General features: G+C 35.3%; 2 protein-coding genes across 2 annotated transcripts; both read right to left on the bottom strand.

Moving 5' to 3' along the window:
• Window positions 1–347: 347 nt before the first annotated feature.
• LOC123467196 lies at window positions 348–2,118 on the bottom strand. Its single transcript, XM_045167229.1, has one exon. It carries the CDS (start codon window positions 1,992–1,994, stop codon window positions 348–350), a length of 1,647 nt encoding a protein of 548 aa, XP_045023164.1. The 5' UTR covers window positions 1,995–2,118.
• Window positions 2,119–11,385: 9,267 nt separating this feature from the next.
• LOC123466389 lies at window positions 11,386–14,404 on the bottom strand. Its single transcript, XM_045167228.1, has 3 exons — window positions 12,731–14,404; window positions 11,471–12,469; window positions 11,386–11,421 (listed from the first exon to the last, which is right to left on the bottom strand). Exons 1-3 carry the CDS (start codon window positions 14,402–14,404, stop codon window positions 11,386–11,388), a joined length of 2,709 nt encoding a protein of 902 aa, XP_045023163.1.
• Window positions 14,405–16,365: the final 1,961 nt, after the last annotated feature.

Raw genomic sequence — 16,365 nt, 5'->3', positions numbered from 1 at the left:
CAACAAGATCCAGCTTTTGTTTCTTCCCTATTATCTTCAGACGCCGGAGGAAATCTTCTCGAAACAGTGTAGTGTCGCTGCCTTCATCGATCATCACCGACACCGGAATAACTGTACCATCCATAGCGTAAGCTTCGGTCCGAATTACTCCCAGCGCCACCTTCATTTGATCCGCTCGGGCTGAAAGAGAAGTGTGATGACTGTCGCCTTTTACAGTCGGAATATTCCCTGCATCATGGAGTAAGCTGTGATGTTCATAAGGGCAATCCTTCACTCCATATCCTTTTCCAAACGTACAATCTTTGGCTGAATGCTTCGCCCCAAAACATTTGAGACACAACCGCCTTCTAATGCAGAATCGGATCTTCTCCTTGGTCGGCATTGCCTTGAACGTTGGGCAAGATAAAACACGGTGCTCTTCCATTGCAACAATAACAGCGACTTTTGTAGGGCTTGTCGGAACGATCTGGTTCGAAGCTAGTGTGATGAGCACGAGCGGTGGTCGGACGATGTCGTGAACTGCCAAACCCATTTCCAGATGATTGTTCTGCTGCAATATTGTACGCGTTTTGATAAGCCGAAGCTCTTACACAGAGCCACTCCCCAAATTCGTTGAGACTTCTACGCTCCAATCCAGTTCCTCTTCTGGAATTCCACTCGAGTCGATCTGCTGGGTGAAGTTTCCGGCATAAACGTTCAATGATGTCAGAGCTTGAAGTTTCTCCAATCCGCGTCAAATCGAAGAGATGAGTCCGTGCCTTTTCTGCAAACCGACGTAATGCCGTTGGATCACGTCCGAGATCCATTCGATCGAGTTCACTGAGATGGGGAACTCGCATGACATCCCGGCGTCCAGCTGCCTGCTTGAGACGAGAAAGCGCTGACTTGTACGCGGGTTCTCCTCCTCCTAAACCTTGAACAATGTCCAGTTGCTCACCGCTTAAACGACTCTTCAAAATTGCTAACTTCTCGCCAGCTGAAATTCTTTGATCATGCACCATTGAACGATACAGATCAATCCACCAGAACCAGTCTAAAGCTTTACCAGAAAATACTGGAAGTTCGCTTTTCAATGACGGGGCCTTGTGAGAATAAAACCAGGTCGGATCTTCCAAACCGGAGCAATATCGGTCAATCCAGCAATCAGGCTCGCCTTCCTCTTCGGTTTCTCGAGACCTTGGTTCAATGAGGGGTTTCCGACGCCAATCGTTGATAGAAGCTTCTTTGTCTCCCCAGTCGTGTTGTCCATCACTGATGACTGTATTTGCAGATTTTCTTTTCTCCATAGCACCTGTTAAATTTTCCACCTCTTTGTTTGCTTCTTCCGCTTTCCTCTTCGCGTCGACTGACTCCTTCTGCAACTTTTCTGCGTTTCGTTGAGCTTCTTCAGCTTTCTGTTTCGCATCAGCTAGGGCTTGAGAAGTCATTTGAGTCCAGTTTCTCAATACCTCCCTTCGAATAGAAAGAGGCTGAAAGGAAGCAATGGAAGAAGCTTCGTCTGCACGAGAATTGATGAATTCATCTACGTCTTCCTTGGCTTTCTCAATTTGGGTGAACAGTGCAATTTGGATGGCTGCTTGTCTTCCAAACTCTTCTGTATGATTCGGCATGACAGCCAACAAGTTAAGACGTTCGGTGTCTGCATACATGGAGTCGAGCTTGTCAACTAATCCGCGACATGCTCGGCGGGAACCATTTTCTGCTATCAGCTTGTTGATCATCTGGCATGCTAAATCAATTTTGGAACGCACAGCATCACGTTCAACAGCATCTTGAGCTCTACTGTGTTGAGATGTGGTTTCACTTTTTGCATTTGGGGTCTGAAGGTTGAGTCCTTGTCCATCATCGTTGACTGACTGTGCTGGAGACTTGCCCAGATCTTCTGCTTGTCTTTGATAAATGGACTGGACGTTTCGATTCTTCCTTCTTCCTGCAATTGTGTCTTCGTCAGGTTCAGGATGAGCTTGAGCAGCCTTCTTCTTGCCCTTTGTCATTGTCTTTCTTCTTGCAGCAGGTCCTGCTACGATCACCAATGAAACAAAGAAGTACAATGCTAGGGCCAACGAGTAATACAATTATATTACACCTTTCAACTGGTGCCTAAATAGATATACATAATAATTACATTCAAGCAAGACATATCAGCAATAATATAATAAATTGCCCAGGGTCCACAATTAGGAGTGGGCTATGACCAGAAATACCAGGGGTGACTCAATAGAGATCACGCATTAATTAACACACTCTAAACACAAATACACAATACATTAATTTACGTCATAAAATAACATTTCAATCAAGTACCTGAATGCAGAGCAGAATCAAGTGGACACACACAATAAACGACACCAATAGCGTACCAGATTAAGAGCTTTCAGAATCAGAAACTTACTAGGCAAAAATGGCCTCTTACGAATCGAAACGAAATCAGACAGAAGCAAACAACTGATCAGCTGATAGCTACGCCCTCTGATTATTCGACGTGACATCTACCGTTACAATTACAAACATAATCAGATAAACAGCAGCCGAATAAATTAAGCGTCGATTTTGGCTGGAACAAGTATATTCCATGCAGTTTACATATGGAAGTAAAAACTCATGGTATAACAGTGTATTCACATTGAATACAAGTATATTTGATGCTGTTTACACATAGAAGTAAAAACTCATGGTATAACAGTGTATTCACATTGACTAGAAGTATATTTGATGCTGTTTACATATAGAATTAAAAACTCATGGTATAACAGTGTATTCACATTGAATACAAGTATATTTGATGCTGTTTACATATAGAAGTAAAAACTCATGGTATAACAGTGTATTCACATTGAATACAAGTATATTTGATGCAGTATACATATAGAAGTAAAAACTCATGGTATAACAGTGTAGTCACATTGAATACAAGTATATTCCATGCAGTTTACATATAGAAGTAAAAACTCATGGTATAACAGTGTAGTAACATTGAATACAAGTATTGTTGATGCTGTTTACATATAGAAGTAAAAACTCATGGTATAACAGTTTATTCACATTGAATACAAGTATATTTGATGCAGTTTACATATAGAAGTAAAAACTCATGGTGTAACAGTGTATTCACATTGAATACAAGTATATTCCTGGCAGTTTACATATAGAAGTAAAAACTCATAGTATAACAGTGTATTCACAATGAATACAAGTATATTTGATGCTGTTTACATATAGAAGTAAAAACTCATGGTATAACAGTGTATTCACATTGAATACAAGTATATTTGATGCAGTATAAATATAGAAGTAAAAACTCATGGTATAACAGTGTATTCACATTGAATACAAGTATATTTGATGCTGTTTACATATAGAAGTAAAAACTCATGGTATAACAGTGTATTCACATTGAATACAAGTATATTTAATGCTGTTAACATATAGAAGTAGAAACTCATGGTATAACGGTGTATTCACATTGAATACTAGTATATTTGATGCTGTTTACTTATAGAAGTAAAAACTCATGGTATAACAGTGTGTTCACATTGAATACAAGTATATTTGATGCTGTTTACATATAGAAGTAAAAACTCATGGAATAACAGTATATTCACATTGAATACAAGTATATTTGATGCAGTATACATATAGAGGTTAAAGGGCATGGTATAACAGTGTATTCACATTGAATACAAGTATATTTGATGCAGTATACATATAGAAGTAAAAACTCATGGTATAACAGTGTATTCACATTGAATACAAGTATATTTAATGCTGTTAACATATAGAAGTAGAAACTCATGGTATAACGGTGTATTCACATTGAATACTAGTATATTTGATGCTGTTTACTTATAGAAGTAAAAACTCATGGTATAACAGTGTGTTCACATTGAATACAAGTATATTTGATGTTGTTTACATATAGAAGTAAAAACTCATGGAATAACAGTGTATTCACATTGAATACAAGTATATTTGATGCAGTATACATATAGAGGTTAAAGGGCATGGTATAACAGTGTATTCACATTGAATACAAGTATATTTGATGCAGTATACATAAAGAAGTAAAAACTCATGGTATAACAGTGTATTCACATTGAATACAAGTATATTTGATGCAGTTTACATATAGAAGTAAAAACTCATGGTGTAACAGTGTATTCACATTGAATACAAGTATATTCCTGGCAGTTTACATATAGAAGTAAAAACTCATAGTATAACAGTGTATTCACAATGAATACAAGTATATTTGATGCTGTTTACATATAGAAGTAAAAACTCATGGTATAACAGTGTATTCACATTGAATACAAGTATATTTGATGCAGTATAAATATAGAAGTAAAAACTCATGGTATAACAGTGTATTCACATTGAATACAAGTATATTTGATGCTGTTTACATATAGAAGTAAAAACTCATGGTATAACAGTGTATTCACATTGAATACAAGTATATTTAATGCTGTTAACATATAGAAGTAAAAAACTCATGGTATAACGGTGTATTCACATTGAATACTAGTATATTTGATGCTGTTTACTTATAGAAGTAAAAACTCATGGTATAACAGTGTGTTCACATTGAATACAAGTATATTTGATGCTGTTTACATATAGAAGTAAAAACTCATGGAATAACAGTATATTCACATTGAATACAAGTATATTTGATGCAGTATACATATAGAGGTTAAAGGGCATGGTATAACAGTGTATTCACATTGAATACAAGTATATTTGATGCAGTATACATATAGAAGTAAAAACTCATGGTATAACAGTGTATTCACATTGAATACAAGTATATTTAATGCTGTTAACATATAGAAGTAGAAACTCATGGTATAACGGTGTATTCACATTGAATACTAGTATATTTGATGCTGTTTACTTATAGAAGTAAAAACTCATGGTATAACAGTGTGTTCACATTGAATACAAGTATATTTGATGCTGTTTACATATAGAAGTAAAAACTCATGGAATAACAGTGTATTCACATTGAATACAAGTATATTTGATGCAGTATACATATAGAGGTTAAAGGGCATGGTATAACAGTGTATTCACATTGAATACAAGTATATTTGATGCAGTATACATAAAGAAGTAAAAACTCATGGTATAACAGTGTATTCACATTGAATACAAGTATATTTGATGCTGTTTACATATAGAAGTAAAAACTCATGGTATAACAGTGTATTCACATTGAATACAAGTATATTTGATGCAGTATAAATATAGAAGTAAAAACTCATGGTATAACAGTGAATTCACATTGAATACAAGTATATTTGATGCTGTTTACATATAGAAGTAAAAACTCATGGTATAACAAAGTATTCACATTGAATACAAGTATATTTAATGCTGTTAACATATAGAAGTAGAAACTCATGGTATAACGGTGTATTCACATTGAATACTAGTATATTTGATGCTGTTTACTTATAGAAGTAAAAACTCATGGTATAACAGTGTATTCACATTGAATACAAGTATATTTGAGGCTGTTTACATATAGAAGTGAAAACTCATGGTATAACAGTGTATTCACATTGAATACAAGTAAATTCCATGCAGTTTACATATAGAAGTAAAAACTCATGATATAATAGTGTATTCACATTGAATACAAGTATATTCCATGCAGTTTACATATAGAAGTAAAAACTCATGGTATAACAGTGTATTCACATTGAATACAAGTATATTTGATACTGTTTACAGATAGAAGTAAAAACTCATGGTATAACAGTGTATTCACATTAAATACAAGTATATTTGATGCTGTTTACATATAGAAGTAAAAACTCATGGTATAACAGTGTATTCACATTGAATACAAGTATATTTGATGCTGTTCACATATAGAAGTAAAAACTCATGGTATAACAGTGTATTCACATTGAATACAAGTATATTTGAGGCTGTTAACATATAGAATTAAAAACTCATGGTATAACAGTGTATTCACATTGAATACAAGTATATTTGATGCTGTTTACATATAGAAGTAAAAACTCATGGTATAACAGTGTATTCACATTGAATACAAGTATATATTTAATGCTGTTTACATATAGAAGTAAAAACTCATGGTATAAAAGTGTATTCACATTGAATACAAGTATATATTTAATGCTGTTTACATATTGAAATAAAAACTCATGGTATAAAAGTGTATTCACATTGAATACAAGTAGATTTGATGCAGTATACATATAGAAGTCAAAACTCATGGTATAACAGTGTATTCACACTGAATACAAGTATATTCCATGCAGTTTACATATAGAAGTAAAAACTCATGGTATAACAGTGTATTAACATTGAATACAAGTATATTTGATGCGGTTTACATATAGAAGAAAAAACTCATGGTGTAACAGTGTATTCACACTGAATACAAGTATATTCCATGCAGTTTACATATAGAAGTAAAAACCCATGGTATAACAGTGTATTTACAATTGAATACAAGTATATTCAATGCAGTTTACATATAGAAGTAAAAACTCATGGTATAACAGTGTATTCACATTGATTACAAGTATATTCCATGCAGTTTACATATAGAAGTAAAAACTCATGGTATAACAGTGTGTTCACATTGAATACAAGTATATTTGATGCTGTTTACATATAGAAGTAAAAACTCATGGAATAACAGTGTATTCACATTGAATACAAGTATATTTCATGCAGTATACATATAGAAGTAAAAACTCATGGTATAACAGTGTATTCACATTGAATACAAGTATATTTGATGCTGTTTACATATAGAAGTAAAAACTCATGGTATAACAGTGTATTCACATTGAATACAAGTATATTTAATGCTGTTTACATATAGAAGTAAAAACTCATGGTATAACAGTGTATTCACATTGAATACAAGTATATTTGAGGCTGTTTACATATAGAAGTGAAAACTCATGGTATAACAGTGTATTCACATTGAATACAAGTAAATTCCATGCAGTTTACATATAGAAGTAAAAACTCATGGTATAACAGTGTATTCACATTAAATACAAGTATATTTGATGCTGTTTACATATAGAAGTAAAAACTCATGGTATAACAGTGTATTCACAATTGAATACAAGTATATTTGATCCTGTTTACATATTGAAGTAGAAACTCATGGTATAACAGTGCATTCACATTGAATACAAGTATATTTGATGCTGTTTACATATAGAATTAAAAACTCATGGTATAACCGTGTATTAACATTGAATACAAGTATATTTGATGCTGTTTACATATAGAAGTAAAAACTCATGGTATAACAGTGTATTCACATTGAATACAAGTATATTTGATGCTGTTTACATATAGAAGTAAAAACTCGTGGTATAACAGTGTATTCACATTGAATACAAGTATATTTGAGGCTGTTTACATATAGAAGTAAAAACTCATGGTATAACAGTGTATTCACATTGAATACAAGTAAATTCCATGCAGTTTACATATAGAAGTAAAAACTCATGGTATAACAGTGTATTCACATTGAATACAAGTATATTCCATGCAGTTTACATATAGAAGTAAAAACTCATGGTATAACAGTGTATTCACATTGAATACAAGTATATTCCATGCAGTTTACATATAGAAGTAAAAACTCATGGTATAACAGTGTATTCACATTGAATACAAGTATATTTGATGCAGTTTACATATAGAAGTAAAAACTCATGGTATAACAGTGTATTCACATTGAATACAAGTATATTTGATGCAGTATACATATAGAAGTAAAAACTCATGGTATAACAGTGTATTCACATTGAATACAAGTATATTTGATGCAGTTTACATATAGAAGTAAAACCTCATGGTATAACAGTGCATTCACATTGAATACAAGTATATTTGATGCTGTTTACATATAGAAGTAAAAACTCATGGTATAACAGTGTATTCATATTGAATACAAGTATATTTGAGGCTGTTTACATATAGAAGTGAAAACTCATGGTATAACAGTGTATTCACATTGAATACAAGTAAATTCCATGCAGTTTACATATAGAAGTAAAAACTCATGGTATAACAGTGTATTCACATTGAATACAAGTATATTCCATGCAGTTTACATATAGAAGTAAAAACTCATGGTATAACAGTTGTAAGATTTGCCAGGCGTGTATTTATTAGACTTCTACAATAGCAATACAATCAAACCAAGAAGCATGGCACTACTCTGAATATTGTTGCGAATAATACTGCTTTTATACAGAATTGCAAGTGGCACATTGGGTGTGGCTTAGATGGCGGTGCTGTGTGGTCACTTGGTCATGTGGGCGTTGCCTTTGTGTACACCTTGCGTACACTCAATGTCCGTGCAGATTTGCCATCTTCTGTAAAGCGTAAATAATGCAGTTGGTTCGTTACATTCCTTCCCCCCTATGCGGCAGGATAAATTGGTCCTCCAATTTTACCTTTGTGTGCAGACTACAGGTCTTAGGAAGCCAACGTGAATTGCGCCAAAATATATAGTTATAAGAAGCGCCTAAAATATTGTAGCATTGGTGATGATTAAAATAATGGGGTGTTATTTTCTTTTAGATGATGTCTGGCTGTTGATAGACTTGTTTTTTCTTTTTATCACTCGGAATTTTCGGAATAGATTTCGAATGCTAGTTTCGTCATCTATATAGTCCTGTGCATATTTTCCGTCCGTATTGAGGTTATCATCTCGAGCTCCTCGACGTAACAATATTTCTATAATATCTGTGTGCCTGTGCCTTACAGCTATTTGTAATGCAGTTTCCTTTGATGTGCGTGATCTTCTATTGATGAATTCCGCTGGACATACTTCCGCGACGAATTTGTTGTTATATTTAGCAGCATAATGTAGCACTGTTTCTTCATCCAGCGTTTGGTGCACAATAATGCGATCCATCCACAAATATTTAATACATTCCATATTATTGAGAGCTATAGCCACTAGTAATGGTGGCTCTCCCATGCTGTTTTGGATGTTGAATGTATTACCGTGATGGGATAGAATACGGAGTAAATGGACATTATTATCCGCTGCTGCTCGGTGTGCTATTGTTATCCCCTCCTCGTAAATATTGCTATCAGCTCCGTATTGAAGGAACATATCCGTCACATCGAATCTTTCTTTTATCACACTCCCGTGTAATAATGTTGTTCCATTGGGGAAAACAGTGTCCAGAATTTGTTTTATGTTTTTCCCATTTTCTCTTGCTTCTAGTAGGTGGTTTCTGATCATTTCTCTTGATACTTCCAGCAAATTGTAGTTGAATTCTCCTTTCATCAACATCGTTATGGCTACGATTCTTCTTCGTGCCATCTCCGTGTCCATAGCTGGGAATGTTTTCATCATACAGTTTTTACAGTAGGCCGTTTGTGTTATTAAGGGAACTGGCAAGGACCAAGTTTCCTGTTCTTCTTCGTTGTTGATTAGACTTACTGCCTTACAGTTGACAACCGTTTCACTGTCTGACGACGATGGGTCTAAGTCACTTTCTATTTTACTGTAGTAGTAACCCACTTTACTCGATGATGTTTCTTCTTCTTCCGTTTCTGATGGTGATATAGAACTTTTTTCTTGTATAAATTCACAATCGCTTTCACTATTGCTGTATCTTGTTACGTCTTCTTCCATACTTATATTCCGTGATATCTGCATACTTTCACTTGCGTTCGCACTAATTTGTATATCACTTTTAACTTCATTACCCCATTAGATTAGCTAAGAGTTCGTCCTCCCAGTCGTTTCCTGTTGGTAGCGTTTCACTTATTTCCAATTGCGGGGTATCTTCTTCAATCCAAGTCATCAAGATTTCGTCACTCCAGTCAACATTTGTTAGTTCTACGTTTTTCTTGGTTGGGTCCATTTTTTTTTTTTTTTAATGTATCTTTCCGTGGAAGGTTGGTAATACAACTAAAAAGTTTTTTCTTGCTTGTTTGTCTGTTATATAGTTGGAGTACCTACCCCTAACATGCTCAAGGTTGCTTACGATTATCTACTAAAGAAATCTACTTTGAATGTCAATGTTTTTTTTGTTTTTTTTTTAGATTTCTTTTGTCTTCTAGTCTGAGAAACATTTCTACAATATATGTGAATCTTTTGTTTAATTGATCCCCAAAAACTTCTTACCTTATATGTAAATGCTAGATTTTTACGACTTCACCTTATATAGAGTTTCGTCTCGTACACAATTTCTCCCTTCTTCAAAAATTTATGGAAGGTTATTTTTTCTCCCCCCTCCCTTTTTTTAATTTTTTTTATTATTTTATTATTATTATTATTTTTTTTTTTTTTTTTAAGATTGCATCAAGGCGATCGAAGTAGTCTGGTGTAGCGTGGTCTTTCTTCTTCAGTTGTCGCTTGACTGTCTCTGTTGCTGTTTTTTTTTAATCCCCCATTTTCCGTCATCATGTATACGTTAGATTTCGTTTCTCAGCATCTTGCTGAAATTAGAATGGCTTTTTCGCTTTTCCACCCGTTGATCTTTAAAAATCCGTGTTGTGAATTTCGTCGCTTCACGACTGCCGATGTGCAGTTGTTCGAAGAGTTGTTCAACAAGGTTCGGAGTGGTGTATCCTTTCCCGTTGCTCCCCTATCCGTGGTACAGCCTGTTTGGTGTAACGACTTCTACTACAAGTAAGTCCGTCTTTTTGTTCATTTATGTTATCCTTTTCTTGTTTTTCGGAATTCTTTTCTTGTTTTGTTATTTTTGTTCTATTTTCTTTGTAGTTATTATTATTATTTATTTATTTATTTATTTTTTTTATATAGTGAATATCCTGGCTACGCCCGACTTCGCGATATTCTTCCACTGCTGCACGCATGGTTCTTGTGGTGGGCAGAATCCGGGGATGATATTTATCATCCTTCGGTTTCGGTTTCCAATATATATCCGGAGCTGACGTATTCCGGTATCCAGATACGACTTGAGCACCGACAAGTCCGTTTGGCTGTTTTGAATCATTTGACTGATTCAGCTGAGGAAGATTGATTTGTTTTCCGTCGGTGTACTCTATTTTTCACTATGGTTTTGTTTTTGTATTTTGTTTTTGTTTTTGTTTTTGTTTTTGGTTTTGGTTTTGTTTTTGTTTTAACTACTGATTGGAAATAAAATCCTTTTCTACATCTACGATTTTTTGTTTGTTTTTTGTTTTTTGTTTTTTTAAATCGTTATTTGTTAATTGTGCGTTTTAAATGGTCTTCTGGAGTACATCTGCATAGATCCTCCCACACCATTCCGTAGCCAACGACATAGCTGCAGGTCGTATGACTTCCCGTACATTCCTTGTTTTGCTCGTTTTCCCATTTTAATTCTTCGATAGGATACAATTTTCCTTTCTTTGGTGCACTCGGTGTGTTTATCGACGTAAGGGTTTCTTTTGGCGTTTCTGTTGCTAACGTCATTAAAGGTGCAAATTCCCTAATGAATGGTTTTTCATTTGCTCCTCCAGCGCTGTAGATGGGTTCTGGTATCATTGAATCCATTTCTTGACCATCACTTTCGCTTACGTTACGTGATTGCTTGCGTCGTCTGAAGCTTTCCTTAATCCGTGGAATAGGATTACAGGCAATAAAAATTCTTAGACAGATGAGAAATAGGATGAATCCTATCGCTGAGAGAGCCATGATTTTTAAGGTGTCAAACCCGGAAAACATGTGTCCGATTTGATTGTCCTGTTCTTCTGTTACTAGGATGTCAGGTAACTCTTTGCCTTCGCCTTCATTAATTCGTCCCACCAGGTCATTTAGGATGTTCAGCTGTTCCATTTCCATTGTTCCATGAGCTGGGTGGTTCCTTAATCCATAGTCGAAACTGTTTAAGTGCAGTTCTTCGAATTCTGCAATTAAATCCAGATTTGAGGTGTGTATGGTCGCCTCTTGTTTAATCCAGTCTCCTGCTGTTGCGTTATGTTGCCACGTATGAGGATATCCGTTGATGTTTATCAATTGTGATTTCCAAAAACACTCCGAATACGGATGAATAGACCATCCGTCGAGTCCTATCGTACAGTTGTTTTTTCCGTAAACGAAAAATGGCTGGAACCCACATTTGGTCTCTTTTGCTGTTAGTGATATCCTTTTTGGGTCGCATTGTTGCAATGTCATGGCTTGACCAAAACCATATATCCTTGTACACATTGGAAGTCCGAGTGCGGCGGCTGCAAGCAATCCATTTGTTTGGGCTAAGATTATGGCTTGCGTTCGTTTTATCTTTGATAACTGGCAGTACACATCCCGAATTTCTTTTGCCAATTTATTGTCATGTTCAGTTTCAATACTGATTTTGTATTGCTCGTGCATTTTTCCAAGCTCGTATTTTATCAAGTTACTTAGCTCCTCAGTGGATTTTGGTAGACCGTTACTTGTATTAGCGTCATTTAGCGGTCGAAAGTCATCTACTACAATTTCGTGTGCTGTATTTTCTTTTTGATGTCTTGAAGCCTTAAATTGATCATTTGAATTTTTGTCTTGAAATTCTGATTTATCCCGGGTTGAATTGTGTTGTCTCTCAATTTTGTCTATATCTTTTTCTTCGCTATCCTTTGATTTTGTTATTCCAGTGGTTGTTGTTTCGCTCGGCTGTTCTCTTATTTGACTTGGTGTAAGATATTTTAGGCTTATAGTTGGCTCGGTGGACGAAATAATTTCAGCTTGGTTAGATTTTGGTTTTATTGTGTCTGTCGTTGTGGTTTCTGTGTTAACTTTTTCTGTAGTTGTAGATGACTGTGTCGTGATAGTCGTTTTGAGTGATGTACTAGTTAATGTTGTTGATGCGGTTGTTGATGTTATTGTTGGTAATTTCTCTGCTTCTGTTGATTTTGTAGTAGATTTTGATGTTGTAGTTGATTTGGGTGTAGAGACTGGTATTTGTGTGATAGTGGTTGTTTTTAGTGTGGTAGTACTTGGCTTTTGAATGATGGTGGTCGGTTTTTGTGTGGTAGTGGTCGGTTTTTGTGTGGTTGTGGTCGGTTTTTGTGTGGTTGTGGTCGGATTTTTTGTGGTTGTTGTCGGCTTTTTTGTGGTAGTAGTTGATTTTGTTGTTGTTGTTCTGAAGGTTGTTGTCGGTTTTGTTGTGGTTGTTGTCGGCCTAATCGTTGTTGTTGTTGTTTCTGTCTTCGCACTTGTTGTTACCTTGGCTGCAATGGAAGGTATGACTGATTTATCTGTTGTAGCAGTCATGGATGTTGCTGACTTTGTCGTTATGGTCGAATTTTTAGTTATTCCTTCCGTTGCGTTTGTTTTATAGTTAATCTCCTTTGGATCACGATGGTTCAATGGTGGCAAGATTGGTAGATTTTTTCCAAATAAAGCGTGTTGAGTATGTAGAGATATTATTGCTGCTGCCGACAATGTTCTAGGTTGATGTGGATTCCGGTACTCGAAGCTAAAATGTTGTTTCTGGCTTGTTCCATGACAGTGTCCCAACGATAATTTGTCGATCCGTATTGCTAGGCATTTCCGGCCCGAAGCGCCTGAATGAAGTCCTGTTCTATCACTGGCCATTAATTGTCCTGTGTGATCGAATGTTCCCCAGATGGAACTTTTATCTGAGCATTCGTGCAGGATGAGCATCGTTGTGTTTGCTTTAATGCAGTTGTTTGTGTTAAATGGTCTTATCGTGAAGTCGGAGGAATATTCGAAGACTTGGCCCTTGCTGGATGCTTCGCTACAGTTAGCCACGGTTGTTTGTGATTGCACCAAGGGGTCATTACTTGTTAATAATTCTTGTAGGCTTGTTTGACATTTGATCCAATTAGGATCGCATGTTTCGAGTGTTATTGCTTTGTTAATGCCATTGTGTGTTAAACATTTTTCATCGGGTGACTTACCATGTTTTATTAGTCCCCATCCTATCATGTCCCATATGATATTTCCTCTCCCATGGTTCCGTTTTAATAATCCTCCAAAAATTGGCGAACTGACGGTCGTTGTAACTGATGTCCTCTGTTCCAACTGGATTTCTTCGAATTCGTCAATGGATGCATCTGGGAAATTGTCCAACACATCTGGGTTCGTTGTTAGGATTTCGATAACCCATTGTTGACTTTCACTAATTGTTCCTTGTCTACTGCATGTTTTTAGTGTTGCCAATCTAACTCGTCCCTCTTCTTCATCATGTAAGGTGATGCATAGGCCTGTTTCCAGAGAAATCCATTGGTAGTTAGTTAAATCCAGGATCCACCTTGATGTGTTTTCGGTGCAATTTTCTGCCATAATTTGACTGTTTTCATTTGCCACGATGCAGATGTTAGTGTTTATAAGCCTTATGGTATGATCTACGATGTATTCGAATTTTGTTACTGTTGGCAAAGGGTCTTGGATATCATATTGGTTGTGGACTGATACTTGCGTGTTTATTGATGAGCCATTAACCATGAGATACGCAATTGTATCTTTTTTAATCATTATTCCATTTTCTTCTACGTTTGTTATTATAGGATGTCCCAATCGTATCGAACCCCATGCATACGATATGCTGTAAAGTCTTTTTCCCATAGCTTCTTTTTTAGGACGATTGTCAAGAAATTCAATTTCGTTATTAGTCGACCGTTTTACTTTGCTCGCTATTGGGTCTGCGTATTCATTGCAAGACCATGTATCTACATTTACTTGGTTCTCACAGGATGGTAATGAAATTTTAAAATTTTTATATAACTTTGTGGTCGTCTCTCCTGGAAAAATAAGAAATGTCAAAGGTATCCCTACTACTTTAAATCCAGGTTGGGTAAATTCTTTATTATTTATATCTGGTTTGTTAGAGAAAGTTATTTCTATCTGTTTGTTATTATCTAGAAGACGGCTAGTGTTTACATTAACCATTGAGTTTGTTAATTCTATATACCCTTCACCTTTAAAAATAATTTGTGAATTTGATGAATTTGTTGATCTATCTCCCCATACTATGGTGTTATGATTTTGTGTATACTCCCCTTCTTGCTGAGTGGTGTTTAAAAATCCAAATGGACTTTCCACTAAGCTTTCTGGTGTCTCTTGTTTTAATGTTATCTCTTCCGCTAAGCAATTTAATGCATGGTATTCCTTTATAGCATACCACTTCCCTTCCCCTGTAGGAGTTGATGTAAAACTCAACGTTGTTGTTCCTGCCTGCATAAGATTACCCCCACATTTTTTATAATTTACCATTTCCCAGCATTCAATTGCTGAGAGTAATTTTGTTTCCTGTGAATAAACTGTGTCAAAAGACCCTATCCAGAAAGATCCGGTTATTTTCTTTGTCTTAATCCATTGTTTGCAAGTCCATCCTCTCCTTTTCAGCCCCCATTTCCATTCGACTGACTTCCTTGTCAGTGCTGTCAATGGATGAGCTTTATCAGCGAAAGCTCTGATAAATTTTCGATAGTAGCTTGCTAGTCCCAAAAATGAATTCAATTCTTTTGTGTTTTTAGGTGCAGGGTAATTAATAATTGATTCCAATTTTTTAAGATTTGGTGTTATGCCTTGTTCTGATACTATGTAACCTAAATAGTCCAACTTCTCTTGAAAGAATTCGCATTTTTTTCGTTTTAGTTTTAAACCCGCTTTTGTCAACAATTTAAAAACTTCTTCTAAATGTTTTATATGTTCGTCAATCGAACTACTGAAAACAATAATGTCATCTAGATAAACCAATGCAAACTTAAAAAAAACATCTTTCAGGATGTTATTCATTGCTCTTTGAAAAGTGCTTGGTGCATTTGTCAATCCAAATGGCATACGATTGAATTCATATTGTCCAAATTCACATATAAAGGCTGTTTTATATTTATCGCTTTCTTCTATTTCTATTTGCCAGTATCCGCTTAATAAATCCAATGTTGAAAAATACTTTGAACCGCACAATGCATCTACGGTATCATCTATTCTAGGTAAGGGATATCTATCTTTTATCGTTATTTTGTTTAATTGTCTATAGTCAATGCACATTCTCATTTCACCATCCTTTTTGTTAACCATTACAATTGCTGCTGAGAATGGACTATGACTTTCTCTTATTATTTTATTTTGTAGCATACTATCAATCTTCGATTTTACCGTATTTTTTAGTGCTTCAGGCGTTCTACGCAGACGCTGATTAATTGGTGCGCTAGCTCCCGTATTAATGAAATGTTTGACATTAATAGCCAACCCAAGGTCTGACTCTTTATCTGCAAACAATCTTTCGTTTTTTACAAGCAACCATTCAATTTTTGTTTTTACTTCATTAGGAAAATTAGGTATTTTAAAGTCCTTCTTTTCTAATTTTCTATTTTCCAGGTTTGATAAATCTAATTGACTAAAAGCTTCTAAATTAATGTAGTCTTTTGTAGTTAATGGAAGTTCCTCTTCTTCTACATTGG

This window comes from Daphnia magna, unplaced genomic scaffold (genome assembly GCF_020631705.1).
Source record: "Daphnia magna isolate NIES unplaced genomic scaffold, ASM2063170v1.1 Dm_contigs160, whole genome shotgun sequence".
Lineage (NCBI taxonomy): Eukaryota > Metazoa > Arthropoda > Branchiopoda > Diplostraca > Daphniidae > Daphnia > Daphnia magna.
This window is presented reverse-complemented; position numbering and strand designations above follow the sequence as displayed.

Bases quoted from the DNA above. Each gene is read 5' to 3' on its own strand.
- LOC123466389 (XM_045167228.1), bottom strand. From the start codon at position 14,404: ATGGTTAATGGCTCATCAATAAACACGCAAGTATCAGTCCACAACCAA. The intron at 12,470-12,730 runs GTTAACACAGAA...GATCAATTTAAG, and splicing joins CATCTACAACTACAGAAAAA to GCTTCAAGACATCAAAAAGA. The intron at 11,422-11,470 runs GCAAATGAAAAA...TAATGACGTTAG, and splicing joins CCATCTACAGCGCTGGAGGA to CAACAGAAACGCCAAAAGAA.
- LOC123467196 (XM_045167229.1), bottom strand. From the start codon at position 1,994: ATGACAAAGGGCAAGAAGAAGGCTGCTCAAGCTCATCCTGAACCTGAC.